Here is a 19,038-nt window from a genome sequence, read left to right as displayed (position 1 = left end):
GTATGTCTTGCAGGCCTGACAACAGTTAGAGACATGCCCTTTCAGGACAGTCTCCTTGTGTGTCCACCGCACAGGCTTAGTGTGTGAGTCAAATGAGACAGACAGGGAAGCACAGTGTATAAGAGAGCATTTAATGCATTCGTTAAATGTTAAATATTATCATCATGTTCCCTTTTCTACCACTAGAGCAATTGTGGAGGTTGTCAAACTGGGTTCCAGGGAGCTCTTGGGATCATTACCAGGGGCATAAGAACCCCCGTTCTTCAGGCAACACATTTTCCCTTTAATCCACTTTCTATGTTAGGCCTCCAGGTAAAGTTTCTTCTATAGTAGGGCTCTATAACTTTAAAGAAGTTTGAAAACCACTGATCCAGAAGGATTTTTTTTGCCTCTGAGAATAAATAGCTATGTATGTTTGGAACGCCGGTGCCCTCTGTGCCTACTGAATTGACCAGACAGAATATTTGGGGCAGAGGTTGGCTGAATACCTGGTTTGAGAAGATGACTGCTGGACCTGTGAGCACTGTGGATAAACTGGGCTTGAGGCAGATCTGACACCTGATCGACAAAACTGCCCCTCACCAGTAGACACCTCTGAGCTGCATTGAGACTTGGGGTGCTTTTTAAGTCTGGTGTTCCTGAGGCCTTTCATTTTTTTTTTTTTTTTTTGGCTCTGTTTGTAACTCCTGGGGTGGTTCAGTGTAAGTACCAGGGTGGAAACTAAGTGGATCCTGGCAGGTGATGGTCTTTTCTTTCCTGTCTTCGTTTTTCAGTGCACTTACATTTCAATCGACCAAGTCCCCAGGACCCATGCCATTGTGATAAGCAGGCCTGCCTGGCTTTGGGGGGCAGAAATGGGAGCCAACGAGCACGGAGTGTGCATAGCCAATGAAGCCATGAATGCCAGAGAACCAGCCGCGGAGACGGAAGCCTTACTGGGGATGGATCTGGTCAGGTACGAGGTGGTTCTTTGGAACAACTGCTCACAACAGGCGGGGAATGGGGACAGGATTTATGTTTCTCCAAACCTCATATTTTGTAACATAAGCCTCCCAAAGAAGACGTGTGCCTTTTGATATGAAGTTCAAGGTGATAGAGAAAAAAAGAGAGAGTAGATTACAATGGAATATTATTAAAGCAATAAAAATGAACCAAGTGCTACATGCTTGAATTTTTGAAAACATACTAAGTGAAAGAAGCCAGATGCAAAAGGTCACATAGTGTATGATTGCATTTACATGAAATGTCCAGAAGAGGCGAGTTCATAGTAGTAGAAAGTCGATTAGTGGTTGCCTGGGGTTGGGGATGGGAAAATGGGGAGTGATTCCTAATGGATATGGGGCTTCTTTGTGGGATGTTGAAAATGTCCCAAATTTCTATTGCAGTGATAGCTGCGCAACTTTGCGAATATACTAAAAATCACTGAACTGTCTGTTTTAAGTGGGTGAAGTTTATGGTTTGAAATACATCTAAAATACAGGAAAGAAGAAAGGAGTCATATAAAATACATAAGATATAAAGGAAAAAAGAAGAGACATATGTCCCTCCTGTCCCCCCTTCGTTTCCGTCGTCTGTTTCCCTTTCCCTGCTCCGCATTACAGTGGGAGCGGATGTGTAGGCTTGGTGGGTTGGGGATCTTTGCTTGTTTTCTGTTGCGTCACAAGCATCAAGAGTTGTGTGCCTGGCCTGTGCTGGCTGATCAATGACTGGGTTTGGACTGAATGACCAAAGGAGAGGGTGGGCTGGAGTGAAATGACATTCTGAAACGACTTTCTTTTTTCTGGGATCGTGAAATGCAATAGAATCATGACTGAGTTGAAAAAATATTGGGCTGGGAGCCAGGGGCCTTGGTTTTCAGTGTGAATACATCAAGATATAACACATCTCTGGCCCACAGTCTCTACATTTGTTTGAAGGGAGGCCTTAGATTGGATGACCTCTAAAGAACCTCCCAAAGCCAACATTCTATGCAAAGGAGTAGAGGTTTTGACCCTTTGTAGGCTGTGTAGGGAGGAAGTGCACATTTATGCTGAGACCTCTGTGGTCTGTAGCTTCCACCAACCGATGGACAGGTCTGTTAACCTTTCGGGAAAGGGCCCAGTGAGCTTGACATACCTGTGTGAGAGTCATGGGCCGCAAATAGGGATTCTTCCAAGGATTTACCATGAAACAAGAATTTGAATTTGGGAGCAGCTAACTCCAAGACGCAGAAAAACCTGGACCAAGCACACACTTTTGAAGGATCTGAATTGTACCGAAGGTAGATGTCAGAGTGAGACTCTAACCTTGGCCCAGTAAATTTCATCCCTTTGCCTGCCCTGGTCATGCCCATAATGAGGTGAAGCAGCCAGTGTGGAAGTAGGCACGAGGGCCAGAAAGATGCTGTTCTGGTTTTAAATCGCATTAATCTGCCCCATCTGAGAGGCCAGAACCACCGTGAAAGGCTTTTGGAACAGACGTCCTTGACATCGGGTGACTTGTGGCCCTAGACTGCTGTGGCCCTAGCACCTCTTTCCCCCATCGGGGCCGGACAGCATATAACCCCACTGCTGTTCACAGTCTGTGGAGCAGGCTGTCCTGTCCTTGCCCCATGGCACCGAGGCGAGGTGGGAGGGGCAGGGTGGACAAAGGAGTATCGTTTCCCGTGGTCCCAGCACAGGGCGTAGGAGAGTGAGATCAGAGTCGTGTCTGTGGATGAGTGTCGAGGTCCCGCTGCAGATGGTGTGCACGGAGGGCACAGAAGTCAGCGTGGGAGGGCAAGTGCATGTACTGGGCGTCTCAGTGTGGAACGCAGCAGGCGGAACAGCGGGACAGGGAGCTAGACACCGCACAAAAGAAGTCACAGCTTCCAAAGGCGGGGTGCCCCTGGCTAGGTATCACATGCTCCTAGCACATGTTTGCATGGCCAGATTGGAGCCCTACAGAAGCCCTGGGGACAGGCTTCTGCTTGGAATGCATGCATGGGGCAATGTGACCAGAGGCTCCCAGGGACCTGTGGAGGGAGGAACGGGCCCTCCTGGGGGCACAGCTTGGGCAGACCTACAGAGGTGCTCATAGCACACTTATTTGCTCTGGATCTTCAAGATCAGATGAGTGCTTGCTTCTGCTATTCCTCTTTGGAGAAGATGACACTGACCAACAGAAAAGTCTACTTAATCCGATCTTCTAGTGAGTTTATTTTTTATCACTCTCCTAAGGTCTTAGGGTTCAGCTTTCCAAATCAGTGGTTTGTCACCAAGTCTTCCTAAATAAACTAAAATTGAGAAATGCCCAATGAATTCATATATAATGATCTGACTATGAAAATAAGCCTGTTACAAGAATACGTCTGTAGCATAATCTTTTCCTCTCCCTGGCAGCACGGGGAAAGTTTCTTCAAAAAGAATCAAGCGGGTGAATTTTAGTAACGATTGGTCTGTTGTAAATTCACCGAGAACTGGCTGACATGACCATCTTAGCAGGCACCACTGCCTCTGCTCCGAAGTTCTTGTGCTCCTGCCCCCAGAATTACAATGTGGAGGAAGAGATGGATACATGGACATGTACTAAGCACATATTATGTGCCATCCTCTTTCGAATCAGCCCCAGAGGGACGTACTGCCTTTTTGACTTGACAAATGAAAAAATCAGGTTTCAGAAAGGTTAGGTTACCAAAGGTCATGCTGCCAGTGGGTGGCACAACCAGAATTGGAAGCTGGCTCCCTCTCTCTCTCTGAGTCACTGTTTTTCTGCCAGAGGGGGCGGCCTCTCAAGCATACCCACCACCTACGTGGTCCTGGAGAGTTGTGCTTATATTTTCACGTTCATTATCTCATAAACCTGTCCTCAGAGCAACCTGATGATGTAGGTACTTATAGGTGACATAAATTTGAGTTCAAATATAGTATGCAACTTGCCCAGAGTCGAGCAGAGGGCAGTATCTGTGCCCTCTTTAGGGGGCCAACTAATTGGAAGGCTGGGAGGAGATTGCTGTGTCACTTCAGAAGAAGGACGTACTTTTTGATAAGTGAAGCTGTAAGCCACAGCAGTAGAGGGAGGCTGATAGGTCGGAGGAGAGATATGTTGAAAAGCACGGATGTCCCAACCAGGCACCCATTCCTGGTGAGATCTCTGCGTAAATTATATGCACCGAGGACAGCGGCTGGCTCTGGAACACTTTTATTACCAACCCACATACCTGGTGTATGAAGATTTCCTTTTGCCCGGAGGCAGGAGGGAGGATAAGCCCCAGAAAGGGGGTCTTGATAAGGCTGGAGCTGAGCTGGCCAGTGCCAAGGGAGCCAGAGTTAGAAAAGGAACAGAGAGAGAGGGCTGAGCTGCCCTTCAGGAGGGAGAAGCCGCTGGGTTCCTGACTCTTCCGTCTGTGTGGGAGGGAGGTGCCCAAAGACAGAAAACACTCCCATGATTTTGAGCCGAACGTGGGAGAGATATATTCTGCGTTCAAGTGGCGTGCATCTGTGTCTCGGCCCGCGGACCGAACGTGTGATGCGTGTCGGCGTGCTTCCTCCCTCGGCTTCGTCCCAGCCTTTGGTTGCTGTGGCAAAAACCACATGGTAGGAAGGGACTGAGGTATACCTCTGGTTTTCTTGCTCCAGGCTTGGTTTAGAAAGAGGAGCGACAGCTAAAGAAGCCTTAGATGTCATCGTCGCCTTGTTGCAAGAACACGGGCAAGGTGGGAATTACTATGAAGACGCAGACTCCTGCCACAGCTTCCAAAGCGCGTATCTGATCGTGGATCGTGAGGAGGCCTGGGTGCTGGAGACCGTGGGGAAGTACTGGGCTGCCGAGCAGATCACAGGTGAGCCCGCGTGGGTGGGGCTGCCGAGCAGATCACAGGTGAGCCCGCGTGGGTGGGGCGGCCGAGCAGATCACAGGTGAGCCCGCGTGGGTGGGGCGGCCGAGGCGGGTGCTGCCGGGGCGCGTAGGAATCCCGCCGCTGACACACACCCTCTCTGTGCCAGACCTTGTCTTCTGGGCTCTGCTTCTGGGGAGGAACCTGGGGCGCGGGGATGTCAGCACTTGGGAAACACACCCTTGACATTTCTTATTTTGTTTTTGCTTTCTGGGCAGGACCCAATTTTGACTACCAGCAGTTTCATGACCCAGATGGTTACTCTGACTTGGCCAAAGGAATGGTGATTTTTCCCATTCCATTCGGTCAATGAACCACTAGGGCAGGGTCCTGCCCCTTCGTCACCCCCAGCCCCGTGGCATCTTGTGCTTGGAATGTTCCTCTGAAAGAGGAATTTGGATCCGTGTGGGGACCATTGACCGCCTCTGGGCTGACAAGCTCATTTCTCTGTGACACAGTGTTTCTAGAAAAGCAGAGGACTAGGGAATGCACTCGGAAGTGTGGAGTGCCCATTCAGTGGTTGCTCCATGCTCCCTGCAGCATTTGTTCTGAGACGGTTCTGAGGGAGGACATGTTAGAGGGGGCTGTGGTTGTCCTGTCTCATCACTTAGCACCCTCATATCGGGGAGCAGCTGAGGTCCCAGAATGGGCTAGAGGGTTTCCTAGAGGACTAAGGAGTTCGAGGGGAGCATTGGCCAGTGAAGCCCCACTGACATTCCTTAGGACTGAATGACAAGCACATGGACCGGGCGCTGCCGTTTCTCCCCACCTGTGCCCATGGCAGACACAGCTGGTGCGTCATAACATTCTCCCGTTTGGGACCTCTACTTGGCCTACGTATTTTTCTCGACTGAATTTGCAAGGAAGTCTCTTCTGTTTCCTCAGAATCGATGCTAGGGATGAAACCTGTTTTCCATCTCTGCCTTAGGAGGGATTGGAACCAATTCACACCTGAGTTAGAAGCAGAAGAGCTACTGCAATAGTTGAGAATCAAGCCCGTTGTTTTCTGTGGCCTAAGTCAGTGCGGTGATCAGGGTTGCGGCGGACGACGGGTATGTTGGGTCCCGAACGAGGCTGGCTTGCAGTGCTTGCCTGGAGGAGGGCAGCTTCTCCTCATTCACACAAGGAAGCCCTTGCAACGATCGCGGAGAGTTTCTGCACCGCCGCGTGCCCAGCATCCACCCACGTGTGCCCTCAGGACTGCTGGGGCCCGGGTGGGCCGCCGGGTCACCAAGCCTCCTGCTGCGCAAGAGCTTCAAACTCCTTTCCCAAAAACGTTCTCCTAGGACGAAGCCTTACTATCAAATGGTTCCATCGAGAGGGCTAGGGGTCCGTGCTGATAAGGCCATCATAGGTTGCTTTTCAGTAGAACTTAAAACTTTATGATCTATACCTGCCTTTCAAAAGCTTAGTTTCCCTTCAAGATATAGCTTAAAAAAATCCATCTCCTCAAAATGCATGTTGTCTTTCACCAACTATTGACATAAAACCCCAGCCATTCCTCGGCCTCATTGATTTCATGTCTTCGCTCCCTGCAGCAGTGTGATAGCCGTAGGAGTTTGTGAATCTGGCCCCTGAATGCTCACATTCCTGAAAGCAAACATCTACTATAAATCAGCCCTAGAGGAAAATACTGTCTGTGGAGTTGTTCACAATATTTTTTTGATAGCTTAGTATGAAGAATGCCAAAATCACTTATTTAGGCCAAAGCTACTTTTTATTTTTAATTTTTTAAAGTAGTTTTATTCTTGTGTTGTCCTCTGAAAAGATGAATGGCAGAGGGCCAATGCCCATCAGCTAGGAATACTTGTTTTGGAAGAATAAGTCAGTGAAGTAGAATATACTGGAAGAACTCAGTCCAATACTGGCCTTGTCTCTAGGGACTGGTTTTCAGGCAGTAACAGCTTTATTGCAGCTTGTGGTTTGAGCTCTCTATTTCATTCTCCAAGAATTTAGAAGATCAACATGCTCCCTGGAAGCAGCGAATATGGAGGGCCTTTTTGAACTACAACTCATAACTTCTTAGTGTTCTAGACAGCATCTGGAAACTTGAAGGCCAAGTTGTCCTCAGGGTGTTTGTGGCTGAGGCTTGGGAGGAGCCAGAGTGAGCCTGTCAGCAGATGGGAGAACTTCTGGCCTCACCCTCCTCCATCAAGCCCAGTGTACTCTGAGTGCAGGTGTTTCTTTCCTTAAAATTTTTTATTGTTATGTTAATCACCACACATTACATCATTAGTTTGTGATGTAGTGTTCCATGATTCATTGTTTGTGCATAACACCCAGTGCTCCACGCAGAACGTGCCCTCTTTAATACCCATCACCAGGCTAACCCATCCCCCCACCCCCCTCCCCTCTAGAACCCTCAGTTTGTTTCTCAGAGTCCATCGTCTCTCATGGTTCGTCTCCCCCTCCGACTTACCCCCCTTCATTCTTCCCCTCCTGAGTGCAGGTGTTTCTGATTCTAGACTTCTTTAGTCACACTTACATTTTTATGAGAAAAATATTCCCATAGAGTTTCCATACTCATATACATGGCTATACATGTACACACACACACACGCACGCACACGCACACACACGCACGCACGCGCACACACGCACACGCACGCACACACACACGCACACACACACACACACCCTACTGATAGACTCAAACACATATGATCGACAGGTGCATTCCAGTAGTTTAGAACCATTCATTATCAGTGCCACTGTGTTTTTCTAAATGTTGGGGCTTGAAAAAAAAAGCCGAATGAAGAAGTATCATATCTGTATTTTCCAAAAATGATGTATTTGGGCAGAGGGTGGTGGTGTCGAGTGTTCCTTCAAGTGGAGGAAGGCTGAATGGGGAGGAGGCCTCTATAGTTCTGACATTCATAAGTCTTGTTAGTCGTGCCGTGTCTCTTCAAGAAACCGTTCACTTTTCTTGTAAGTAATAGATGCTTGGGGCTTATTTAGCCATAATGAGGGCTTCACCTGTTTCCCTTTGAATGCGAATTGTAAATCAAGTGACCGTTGCTTATTTAAAATGTGGTAATGCCCAGTCAGGACTGGTCACACCTTCTGGGAGGTCTCCTTAAAGGAGGACCAAGGATTGTGTGTTTCTCTCTTCAAAAATAGAATCGATTCCTCTCTGTAGTTAAAGTTGAATTGCAGAGAAGGGACTCCCGGTGAATTTCCATTTCTTGACTAAGTCTAAGCACATTTCCAGCTAACGGGGCTTTGTACTGTCTACAGAGGGAGTGAAGTGCATTTGCAATCAGCTTTCACTCACCACTAAGATCGATGCGGAGCACCCTGAACTCAGGAGTTATGCTCAGAGTCAAGGCTGGTGGACGGCAGAGGATGAGTTCAATTTTTCTGAAGTTTTTTCTTCAGCTGATGACCATCTAGACTGCTGTGCAGGCAAAGACAGCATGGACCAGAAAGAAGGTGAGTTTGCATACCCCTGGGACTCTCCTGCTCATACCTGCCATCTCTAGCTGTTTCAGAGAACTTGTCTGATCTTAGGACGGTGAGCCAAGAGGAGGAGATGAGAAAAGACCCTGTACATAGAGACCGACCTGTGCTGACGCCCCTGAGGAGCCGGCAGGGTGACGACGTGTGTCTCTTGTTGTAGGACGCTTCCTTTATCCATGGGAGGTTCTTCTCCTTCTGACGTGATTTCTCCTTTAAACATCGGTGTCTTTATGATACTTGTTGCAGCCTTCCTTCTACCTCAGCCTTTGAATATTTGACTTATTGTCTTCCGTGTTTACCTCTCTCATTAGCTTGCTGGGCCTTGAGGGCGGGGCGCTGTCCTTTATTCACCGTGGGATCCCCCCCTGGTGCCCATTACAGCCTTTTGCTCTGTGAACATTTATTGAGTTGAACTGTTGACCTGAATTCTCTTCCCAAACCCTCTGTCTTCCTTCCAGTTATTGACTCAATCAGAATCCAAATTGAGGTAAATGTGGTGACTGGATAGCTTGTTACTTTGGTGTCTGAGTGGAAACCCTTCCAAAGAAGCCACCGTGGCCACATTTTATATTTGCCAGTGATATTTGTGTTTTGTAAGTTAAACCTGTGATCATTCAGAACAGGGGTTGGCAGACTATGACTTGTTGGCAGCCAGAATTTTATTGGAACATATCCACTTATTTAGGGATTGTCATGGCTGTTTCCATGCTACAGTGGCACAGTTTCACAGTAAGTTACAACAGGGATGGTGTGGCCCATAAGCCTGAAATATTTACTGTCTGGTTCTTTAAGAAAAAGTTTGCTGACGCTTAATATAGAAGAACACTTCAAGGACTTTTGCTGTGGAGCTTAATTAATGGATACAATGGGTAGGAAGGTAAGAAAGTATCCATTTTAAAATGAGGGCTTAAAAAAAAAACCCTAAGAGTTAAAAAGAAAACTAGCTTGATAAAAGTATATAATACCAGATGTGACATAGTCTCGCCAAAACATCAAACCTAAATCTGATGAAGCCTCTGGCTCTAGCTACTAGTTTACAGGAAATACAGAGGATGGGGGAACATTAAATAAAACACCAGGGGATGCCATCTGCAAAGTTCAGACTGTGGGAAATTCTATAGGAGAAACGGCCCAACAAATAAAATGCAAGGGAGTAAAACGAGAGGCCCAGATTAGAGGAGATTTGAGACATTATTAACCTATTGGATCCTGATTTAAATCAATAAACTCATTTATGAGACAATGAGAACATTTGAACACTAGGCATCAAGTTGTTGAAGAAATCAAGGCTTTTATAGTTAATATTTTTAGGTTATGATATATCATAAATAGAAACTTACAAAAAGGATTTGAGTTGTGTTAGTGAAGTTTAAGACACCTTTTCCCTATGTGATGCTTTGATTCCATCTTTCTGAACACAGACCGTAAGAATAGTGTTTTAATGAATTATAATCAGAGAGAAGAAATGTAAAGCTGGGGTCCTGTGTAGTCAAGGAATTGTTGACACATTTAATTGAAGTCAGAGCCAATAGTCATAATGGCTCTGACTATTCTAAATACTTTTCTATGTGAATCTCTCCCATTGCAGAGGCCATTCTCCAAATATCGTATTAACTCTAACCAGCAAGAGTGTACGAGAGAGCTTGCTTAGTGGTGTGCATAGATTGCATGTACTTTCCTATGGATATCATTCTATTGCATACTGCATTTGTTGAGGAATTGCTAAGTGCTCTAACAAAGAGACTCCAAAATAATATGGCTTAAAGACAATGGAGGCTTATTTTTCTCCCATGTTACAGTCTAGATGTATATGGACAGTCCAGAGCTGGTGGGTTATTCTGCTTGAACACAGACAGGACTTCCATCTGTGGTCCACTTGCAGGCATGTCCTCGGCAGCAGCAAGAGCGGGGGAAAAGTGAAGGGCAAACTGTCCTTTTTTAGGGGGGTGACGAGGAAGTTGCACATATTATTTCATCTCCCATTGGTCAAGATTTGTCATGTGGCCACACGTAGCCGCAAGGGAAGCTGGGAAATGTAGTCTGTAGCCGGGCAGTTAATGTTCCCAGCTATCCGTTCAAGGGTTCTGTTACTAAAATGGAAAAGGAATGAATGGATTTTGGTTAACAACCTGCCACTGTTATAGCTTCTCTTTTTCTGTCTCTCTGTCTTTTTTTTTTTCTTTACAGAAAGCATCACTGTGCAGACTATGATTGACATCTTACGGGACAAAGCCAGTGGAGTCTGTGTAGACTCCGAGTCTTTCCTTACTACAGCCAGTGTAGTGTCTGTTCTGCCTCAGAACAGAAGCTCGCCATGCATTCACTACTTCACTGGGACCCCAGATCCTTCCAGGTTTGTCTGAGACACAGCTGTGCTGGCAGAAAGTATGTGCTTCCCTTGAAAGCTCATCCAATAAGTATATACTATGCTACTGTACCTCCCCTTCTGTAGCTGAGTCACATTGTTCAGTCGTGGTCCAATGTGGCCGATGCAGCACAAAGAACTTTGACTAAGGGAAGCTCTTGGCTTTAGTCACATCAGTTTTTTTTTTTTTTTTTTTTTTAAGTAGGCTCCATTCCCAGCATGGAGCCCAGCACGGGGCTCGAACTCATGCCCCTTGAGATCAAGACCCGTGCTGAGATCAAGAGTCAGACGCTTAAACTGACTGAGCCACCCAGGTGCCCTTAGTCACATCATTTTTATGACATTCATGCAATCAAATTGTTTTAAATTCAGCGAATATGTATTGAGTTGATATCATGGGCCAGGTGTTGTGCTATATTTGAGGGATGCAAGCATAAATAACCACACAGTGAGACAGATGCAGAAATGCCCAAGATTTATCAAAGCAATCAATTCCTATAAATTAGAGGACAAAATGGTCCAGAGGCCATGCAGTCGGAAGCAATGTCAAGTGCACTGGCCACTTCCTTAAGACGCCGTGTTGCGGGGGGTTGCTTTCTGCCCACATACTTCAGCAAAGGGTTTGTATTGTTCAGTGTTTAAGAACACAACCTCTAGAATAAATTGCCAGGATTTTGAATTCCATGTGTCTCACTTAGTGGCTGGTAAGTTACTTAACCTCCGTAAGCTTGAGTGTCTGTACCGTGCAATGAGGATAACACTGGCTCCTACTTTGTATGCTTGTCGGGAGGATTAAATGAGATAATCCAAGTAAATACACAGTAGGTTTAACTTCTCTTTATTAAGACTATCTCTGATTTGCCAGGCAAACAGCAGTCCCGCTCCCTGGTAGTGTTCAGTCCCATATACCACAAGTCACATCGTCAGTGGCTTAGACACAACCATCCAGTGGTTTCTAATTCTGTTCATTAGCAGAATCACTTGGGGGAGTTTTTGAAAAGTACAGGTGCCTTGACCCAAACCTCTTGTGTCAGAATCTTTAAGGTGGGCTCAGGAATCTGTCAACTGTGACTGATCCTCAGCCTGGAAAACTCTAGAAGACTTTCTATTCCAGTAGTTTCCCTGGTAATTTTTAAGGGTTCCATCGGCTGAAAACCATTATCACTGTTTGAATATTGGGTGTCAGATCTTTGACTGCTACCAGGAAGTCTGTAGCTGTTCAATTTCATTCCTTCCAGCTGAACATATTTATTCTTCTCTTATTGTTTCAGGAATATAAGACAGTGATGGTGTCTAGCTAGGGACTGTTTCTTAGATGACTCAGGGGAAAGTCCAGTACCTCTCTTGATCTTTTGGCCTTACTTTTTCCTTTTTTATGTTTAGAGAGAGATAGAGAGCATGTGTGCAAGTAGGGTGCGGAGGAGGGGGCAGCAGGAGAGGGAGAGAGAGAATCTTAGGCAGGCTCCACACCCAGCAGAGAGCCCAACGCGGGGCATGATCTCACGACCTTGAGGTCATGACCTGAGCTGAAATCAAGAGTCAGATGCTTAACTGACTGAGCCACCCAGGCGCCTCTCAGCCTTACCTTTAAACTACTGCCAATATCAATTTTAGCAGGACCTGATTATTAAATTCAGTATAAGCTATTCTTAGTTCTTCCTTCCTTCATTTATTCATTCAACAAAACTTATTAGGCACCTACTCTATACCAAATATCATGCTTGTTGGGTGCTAGGGATGAAGTATGCACAAGGTAACAGGTGGCTTGGAGGAGATGTTGAAGGAGCAAGCTTCCACGGAGGAAGGATCCCTTGAGTGCCAGGCGTTCTGGGAAGAGGAAGAGTTTGTCGGGTACAAAAAGCAGGAATGACATTTTGGTAGAGGGAACACGCACAAATGCAGAGAGCCCTGAAGCAGTGTCCTGTCGTAGATTAGGTTTCCGTCCCTCCTCCGCCCCCCGCTCCTCCAGTAAACGAGCGCAGCCACTGTCGCGTGGCCCCTCTGCTGGCCTCAGCCCCACGGTGGTCCAGCCAGCCTCCCAGGATGTGCTCCTGTTTGAGCCCAGCCGCCGCCTCTTGATCTTACCTCCCAGGGCTCGACGCTCGGTCTCATGGACGGCCCGGCTCTCGCGCCCTTTGTGGTGCACCAGCTCTGGGGTTTGTCCTTCCCTGTCGTCTGGGCTTCCCCTCATGGACCCTGACTCGGCATGCCCCCATCGCTGGTGGCTCAGCCGCGTCTTGAGAACACACTGCTGGCTCACAGGGGTCCATGTGGTCACTTAGGGCCCTACTTTAAAGTGACGGGAATGCTCTGCCAACGTATTTGGACATGTTCATTAGGGAGCAGGAGCCTTTGAGGGAGCGGGTTGAACCGAAGAAGGCCTGTACCACCCCTTCTGCTTCTGATGCCTCAGGCACCTGCTCCAACTGTGCTTAGAAGACAGGGCTCTGTGAGGCCAGGACACTAATATAAGGAATGCCATTTCCTAGACTGAAGTACATGGTCTCGTACAGTTCTAAACTTGGGCTGGGAAATAGCCTTCTATTGAATATGGAAAATTTCAAGTAATTTTTAAAAGAAAATTATTCACGGTTAAATTAATTGAAAAGACCTTAAAGACGATTAAGGGCTTTCCGGAAGACATTGATTTCTATCTTCCAGTGCTAAGTGAGCGGCATTTCTTACTGTGACCATGAGAACTGTCACACATTGAACATTTCCATGTTTCTCTCTAATTGGGCATGTTTAACATTTTGTATTTTGTCAGCAGGAAACATAATTACCTACTCTTGGGCTTTTAGGTGGTAAATCGGGGAAATTTTAGCTGGCTTTTGCTGACGCTAAAAACATTAGAGAGATGATTTCAGGAAATCATTTCAGAGCAGGGGGCTTGCAGAAGATTATGATCCAAGAGCAAGACTGTGTTCTTTATCCCTCCCAATTCATGTTTGGAACCAAAGGATGCGATCTGACTATTGTTCCGTCTGCTTCAGCACGTCTCTGCCCTTTGCTCACTGCAATCATTACAGATCCTTCTCTCGAGATAATTTGTTCTCGCATTCTCTTTTTCTCTTTCTCCTTCCCTCCCAGTATGCACCAGGTACTATGCAAGTTTGAGACCTGGATGGAGATGCAGAAGTCAGAGATTGAGAGATACAGGGAGATGCAAAAGACCTTTCGTTAATTTTACTGAGAAGGCAGATTCCGTAATATTAATATTCTGCTGAGTCAGTCGGTGCCTCTGTCACCCACGTCGTGACACCATCTGGCGTTAGCGCTCTGGTTCTGACCTTTGTAAGGCTTTTCCTCGGTGGAAGCCGGCACTTGCCAAAGCTTCAGCGACCTGAAGAATTGGAGGAGGAAAGAGTAGGGAGGTACCTTAGCCCTTTGAGACCGTGACATTCAGAGTCTTGCAGGGTGCTGGAGCCAGCGAGAGCTGATTATGTGCCTCTCCTGCCAACCCCTGTGTTCAGTGACATCACACTGGGAACTTGCCGTGGGTCACACCATAGAAACTGGCAGACATCATGGGTCAGGGCTTACTTGTTTCAGATACAGTTGTCCAACCAGCACATCACCCAGAGGCCCCCAGCTCTGACAAAGCCCACAAATACTCAACGTACGGGATGGATAAACCAAGAGGGGGAGAAAATTTAAAAACTTTCCATTTTAAATATTAGAAGGCTATTTCCTAACCCATTTCTCTCATTGTTTTAGGCTGTGTACTTAAGCCTAGGAAATAGAAAATAGAGAGGAAGTTCTAGGAAAATACGGTGTTTGGCCTTTTTTAACTAGTGGCAAAGAGCAGGGGAGATGCAAGGGACCTGGAGTATGTGTGCGTGTGCGCGCGCATGTTTCCTCCTCTTCTCCCAGTGTACTAAGCTTGAGAGGCTAAATTGGATTGACTGAGACTGTCTCATCTGGTTTATTCAAATGTGGCACCTCTTTGTTGGTGAAGACACACCACAGCCTATGTAAATACAGCTCTGTGCCATGCAGGGCACAGACGTCCACAGAGCTGAGGGCCCCACGCAAAATAGCAAACCCCCCCCCGCCCCACGATTTCATCCCAGATCCATCCAGCACCATCTCTCTCCTACCCTACAATTTTGACTTCAAACCCTTCTAGAGTATCTGGATCCAGCCCCAAGCTTGTCCCATGCTCCAAAAGTACTAGTTCGCTTTTCCTCTAAATAGAAAGGCTCTGCACTGGTAGGTTCTCCTCTCAGCCAGATGTGGCTGTGACTGTGTGATGAAAGTGATTCACAGTGAAAAGCCAGAGGGACACCTGCAATTGAGAGAAAACTGGCTCTTCTGGGTTCTGAGCTTGGTTGAAAGTTTAGCAGATTCATCTGAGCAGGAGCCTGTGCTTCTCCCCGCCCTGTGCCAGACTCCTCTCAGCAGATCTGCCGGGGACTCCAGGGCGCCGCATAAGCCTGGCTTAGTCGCTAAGGGACTTTCTGCACCTTCGGTGAGAACAGAGCCATGTTTGAGGTCAGAATTGCTGGCTGGCCACTGATAATAAAATTCCAAACCCCAAAGCACAAAAAGTGTTCTGTTTTTCTGCACAATGTGTATAAAAACCCAACAGAAGGATATATAATGGTGAGAAGTAGTGGGGAAAAACTGACCTCAGCTTTGGACATCTGAATTTAGTTCTCCATCTGCCACTTATTGGGAACGTGCCTGTGCACCAAGCACTTAGCTGCTGTGAGCCTTATTCATCTCATCTGTAAAATGGGATGGCAATTTTTGCCCTGCTTTGTTCATTGCCATATCCTTAGCACCTAGAACAGGTGTCTGCTACTCAGTCATCACTCAGCACATTTTTACTGGTGAATGAATGGATAAATAGGAGTACCCGGAGAACTGAATGCAAGCACTTTGAAAATTACGATAAACTACAAAATGGTAGGGGTTTTCATGGTAATTGTGTTTTGAAAGGAAAACAGATTTTTTTTTTTTTTTAAACACTGGCTCAGTGCATCTCTCACGAGGTTTTGGAAGACAGAAAGGACAGATAAGGCAAAGATGCCTCTAGGGGAGCGTGTTTCTTGGCTGTGGCTCCAAGCGTCACCCAAGGCTAACATTCTGCAGACCTCTGAGCCAGACGGTGGAAGCCTCTGCTGTGTTTCCTGTCATCAGACTGTGTCTTAGACCTGAGATGTGTCTCAGGGAGAGCTGATGGCTGTGGTGACGTGGTTTCTTTTGTGTTGCTCATGGCTTCCTTTGTTTAATTGTCCCTCATGAGGCTGGATTGTCCCTTCAGAGCAGCTCAGCCAGCTATAAACCTCCTCATTAACCAGGCTGCTGGGCTGCCCTTTGCCACTGGAAGCGCTCCCCTGCTTCTGGGCCTATTATCTTGTGTTCCTGTCACAGCGCACCATGGAGGGCCTGAGTGCCTGGAGCGAATTCCAGGGTAGGTGCCTTCTCCGAAACCGAGGACAGAGCAGAACCGGCTTTCTGGAGCCCCCTCAGCTGTGTCCTGCCTCAGAGCCATCCCTGAGACAGCCTGGCAGAGCTCCAGAGTATGACGAAGTAGGTCCTGTCCTGTCCAGGTGGCCTGGGAGGGGTGGTGCCTCATGACCCCGGTGGCAGTTTCAACTTTGCCACTGGCTGGACATGTGACCTTGGTCACGTCATTTACTTTCTGGGCCATTAATGAACATACATTCGATCAAGGGACATTTAAGAAGCTACCCTTTGAGCTTTAAGGGTGGGAAATTGGCAGAGGCTCTCCTCGCCTAGTTGGAAGTTTAGTGTGATTTTCTATAAGGCTTGGCAAGAAATCAGAAGGTTTGGGGACCACTGAGTTATCCACATTCTGCTTTTTTTTGGATACGTAGGCACAAATAATCAAGACTGAGTTATAATTCCCACATTCTGACTTAAAGAAATATTAGTATCATTGCAGTTTGTCGTCAGCAGTAATTTTTATTCAATCTCAAAATATCTCCCTTTGACCACTTGACAAATCTGTGCCTCATGTTTTTAGCAGTTGAGGATGCCAGCTTCCTCACAGACTTTGGGGAAAAAAATCCGTGGAGAGCTTTGGCTGCTTTAGAGTATTATGGGAACCTCCTCATATTTACTACTTATCTTAAAAAGGAAAACTGATAGATAGGAAGGATACACATATGGGGCCTCTTGTCCTAAGATAGCCGCCAGACACCCTACTGATGTTAAACTAACCTCCATCCAGCAGGTGTGGAATGGGTTTGAAGTTACATGGAATGTCCTGATTTTTACTACACTATTATCCTGGATATTGGATGCGGAAGACCACGACTGTGCTTACCATGAACTTCTTGAAGTCAGACTCACAAGTTCATGGGCTGCACGACATACAAAGAGAAGTTAAATAACAGGTTTAGAAGCTGGAAGGGACCTTAGAGATCATTTTAGTCCAGAGGAGGGACAGAGGGGCAACACAAGTGTCCCCATGGTTGGTCAGAGTCGAGAGGGGACGCCCACCCTCATCCTGAGCCCAGCCCATCCTCAGTCCCAGTGGGGCCTCACTGTCATGAGTCAGGCAGATCTGGGATCTCCCAGACTATGCCCCCCGGGGTCCCCAGAGCCACAGTGCTCGCCCACGGGGCTGCTGTGCCAGACGGTCCTGAGAGGCATGGTCAAGTAAAGCCCTGCCAGAGGTCGAGCCTGCCGCCAGCCCCATCGCTCAGGGTTAGCCTGTGGAGGTCATGGCTCTGGCCCTTTCTGGCCAGCCCAGGCCCTGTAACTGAGATGTGCACTGCACAGGCTCCGGGCTGTGCGGCAGGAGCCCAGACCCCGTCTCCCACAGAAGGGTGTCTGCGCTGGCCGGGGAAGCTGCAGATGAACGTCGGCTGGTGGACGGTACGCTGCACACGGACTTTTCAAGAGCCCCGCGTGCTGTTAGCCCTGAAGGGTGGGGTGCTTGCCTGCTGTGAGGTCAGAGACCAGAAGGACCCAGAGGCAGTTAGTTCTGGATGGCTTTGTGCGGGACTCTCCTTCCTCCTGCCATTTCCCTCCTGCTTCCTTCTCCCCCTTCCGTTACCCTTTTCCAGTGACCCCCTCACAGACCAGCCCTTCTGCAGAATCAACCGCGTGACTCATTGGATAATTCAACATTATGTAATCAGAATTGCTTTAGACCCTTTAAAGCTTTGCATCGATTGCTTTCACCTTCAGGGTCGTCCATGCAACACTGAGTAGAAGGGAAAAGGACCGATGTATGTTCAGGAGGCTGTAGGAGGTGGCCATTGGCAGTTTGTGATCCCTCTGCGGAGGGTAGCCCCACTCCGTCCTGGGCAGGGCGGGTCCTTGGGCGGCCTTGGCCTGGTGGAAGTAGGCCGGCCGGCGTGCTGTGTGCTTCCCAGGAGATGGGTCTAGTCTCCCGTGAGTGTCTGCATGCCCTGCAGAGAACAGGGTACCTGGCACCCGTCCCTCATCAGTGCCATCCATTTTACCAGCGGGAGGCATGAAGGTCTCACTGCTTTTAATATTCACATGACCTTAGCCGGAGCCCAGTCTTGCAGAGTGACTTCAGGCTCTTCCTTCCTCTCCTGAGCCCTCCTTCCCTTGATAACCTCAGGGAACCAATCTAAGAGGTCACTTCTCATTACAGGTTTCCCCCACTATCCGTAAGTTAGCTTTATCCCACTTCACTTTTACGAAAGATGGACTTAGTATGGTACCTGTTTTCACTAACCACAAGAAATCCCAAGAGGATTTTTGCTTTTAGGAAATAGTAATTGCTTCTTTGCCTTATACCACTTTGGCTTATGAGAGGTCTCCGAGGAATGGTCTACCTTCAGGACCGCTCTACCTTCGAATAGCTGGGCAAGCCTAGCGGTGCTCCTTAGACTTAGGGTGTCAGGGGTCCCTCGGGGGTCTTGTTCACATGCAGATTCTGATTCGCCAGGATGGGGATGGGGCCCGAGGGGGATGCTGATGCCTCCCGTCCAAGGACACAATTTGGGTAGTCAGGGTCATTGGTTCCTGGCTCTTTGCAGATCGTGGCACACCTGGAAATGTTTGTGTGGCACACTGGCAAGGCCGCTGTGGCCACCTCAGGCCCAGCCACCTCAGGGCCCAGGGGTCAACATCCCACCTGAGGCATGGAGTGGCCGAGGTGCACCAGCTAAAGGGAGAGAAAAGAACCCAAATCCGATCAGTACCCACGGGAGTCTGGGTGTAGTCTTCTCTCTCCTCTCGTTATTGCAGGCGCTGCCCCACGGTGCAGCTGAACGAACGCGGCCCACCCTCAGGGCCCAGGAGCACTGCTTTCATTCACAACTGTTTGCTCTGGGTGCAGGGAGGAGAAGGCTCTCTCCCTATGTTACACTCAGCTGTGGTCTCCACGTGCCCTGTTGGCTTGGGATCC

The 19,038-nt window shown here is 47.9% G+C and overlaps 1 protein-coding gene across 1 annotated transcript in view; it reads left to right on the top strand.

The window, feature by feature from the left end:
- Positions 1-19,038, top strand: part of SCRN1 (secernin 1) — a 61,654-nt gene that overhangs the window by 35,683 nt on the left and 6,933 nt on the right. The window contains exons 3-6 of the mRNA XM_027574677.2: positions 774-955; positions 4,596-4,798; positions 8,090-8,284; positions 10,499-10,664. Coding sequence (XP_027430478.2) covers positions 774-955; positions 4,596-4,798; positions 8,090-8,284; positions 10,499-10,664 — 746 coding nt within the window. The remainder of the gene's footprint in view (positions 1-773; positions 956-4,595; positions 4,799-8,089; positions 8,285-10,498; positions 10,665-19,038) is intronic.

This window comes from Zalophus californianus, chromosome 12 (assembly GCF_009762305.2).
Source record: "Zalophus californianus isolate mZalCal1 chromosome 12, mZalCal1.pri.v2, whole genome shotgun sequence".
Taxonomy (NCBI): Eukaryota; Metazoa; Chordata; class Mammalia; order Carnivora; family Otariidae; genus Zalophus; species Zalophus californianus.
The sequence above is the reverse complement of the archived record's forward strand: the minus strand, read 5'-3'. Positions and strand labels throughout refer to the sequence as shown.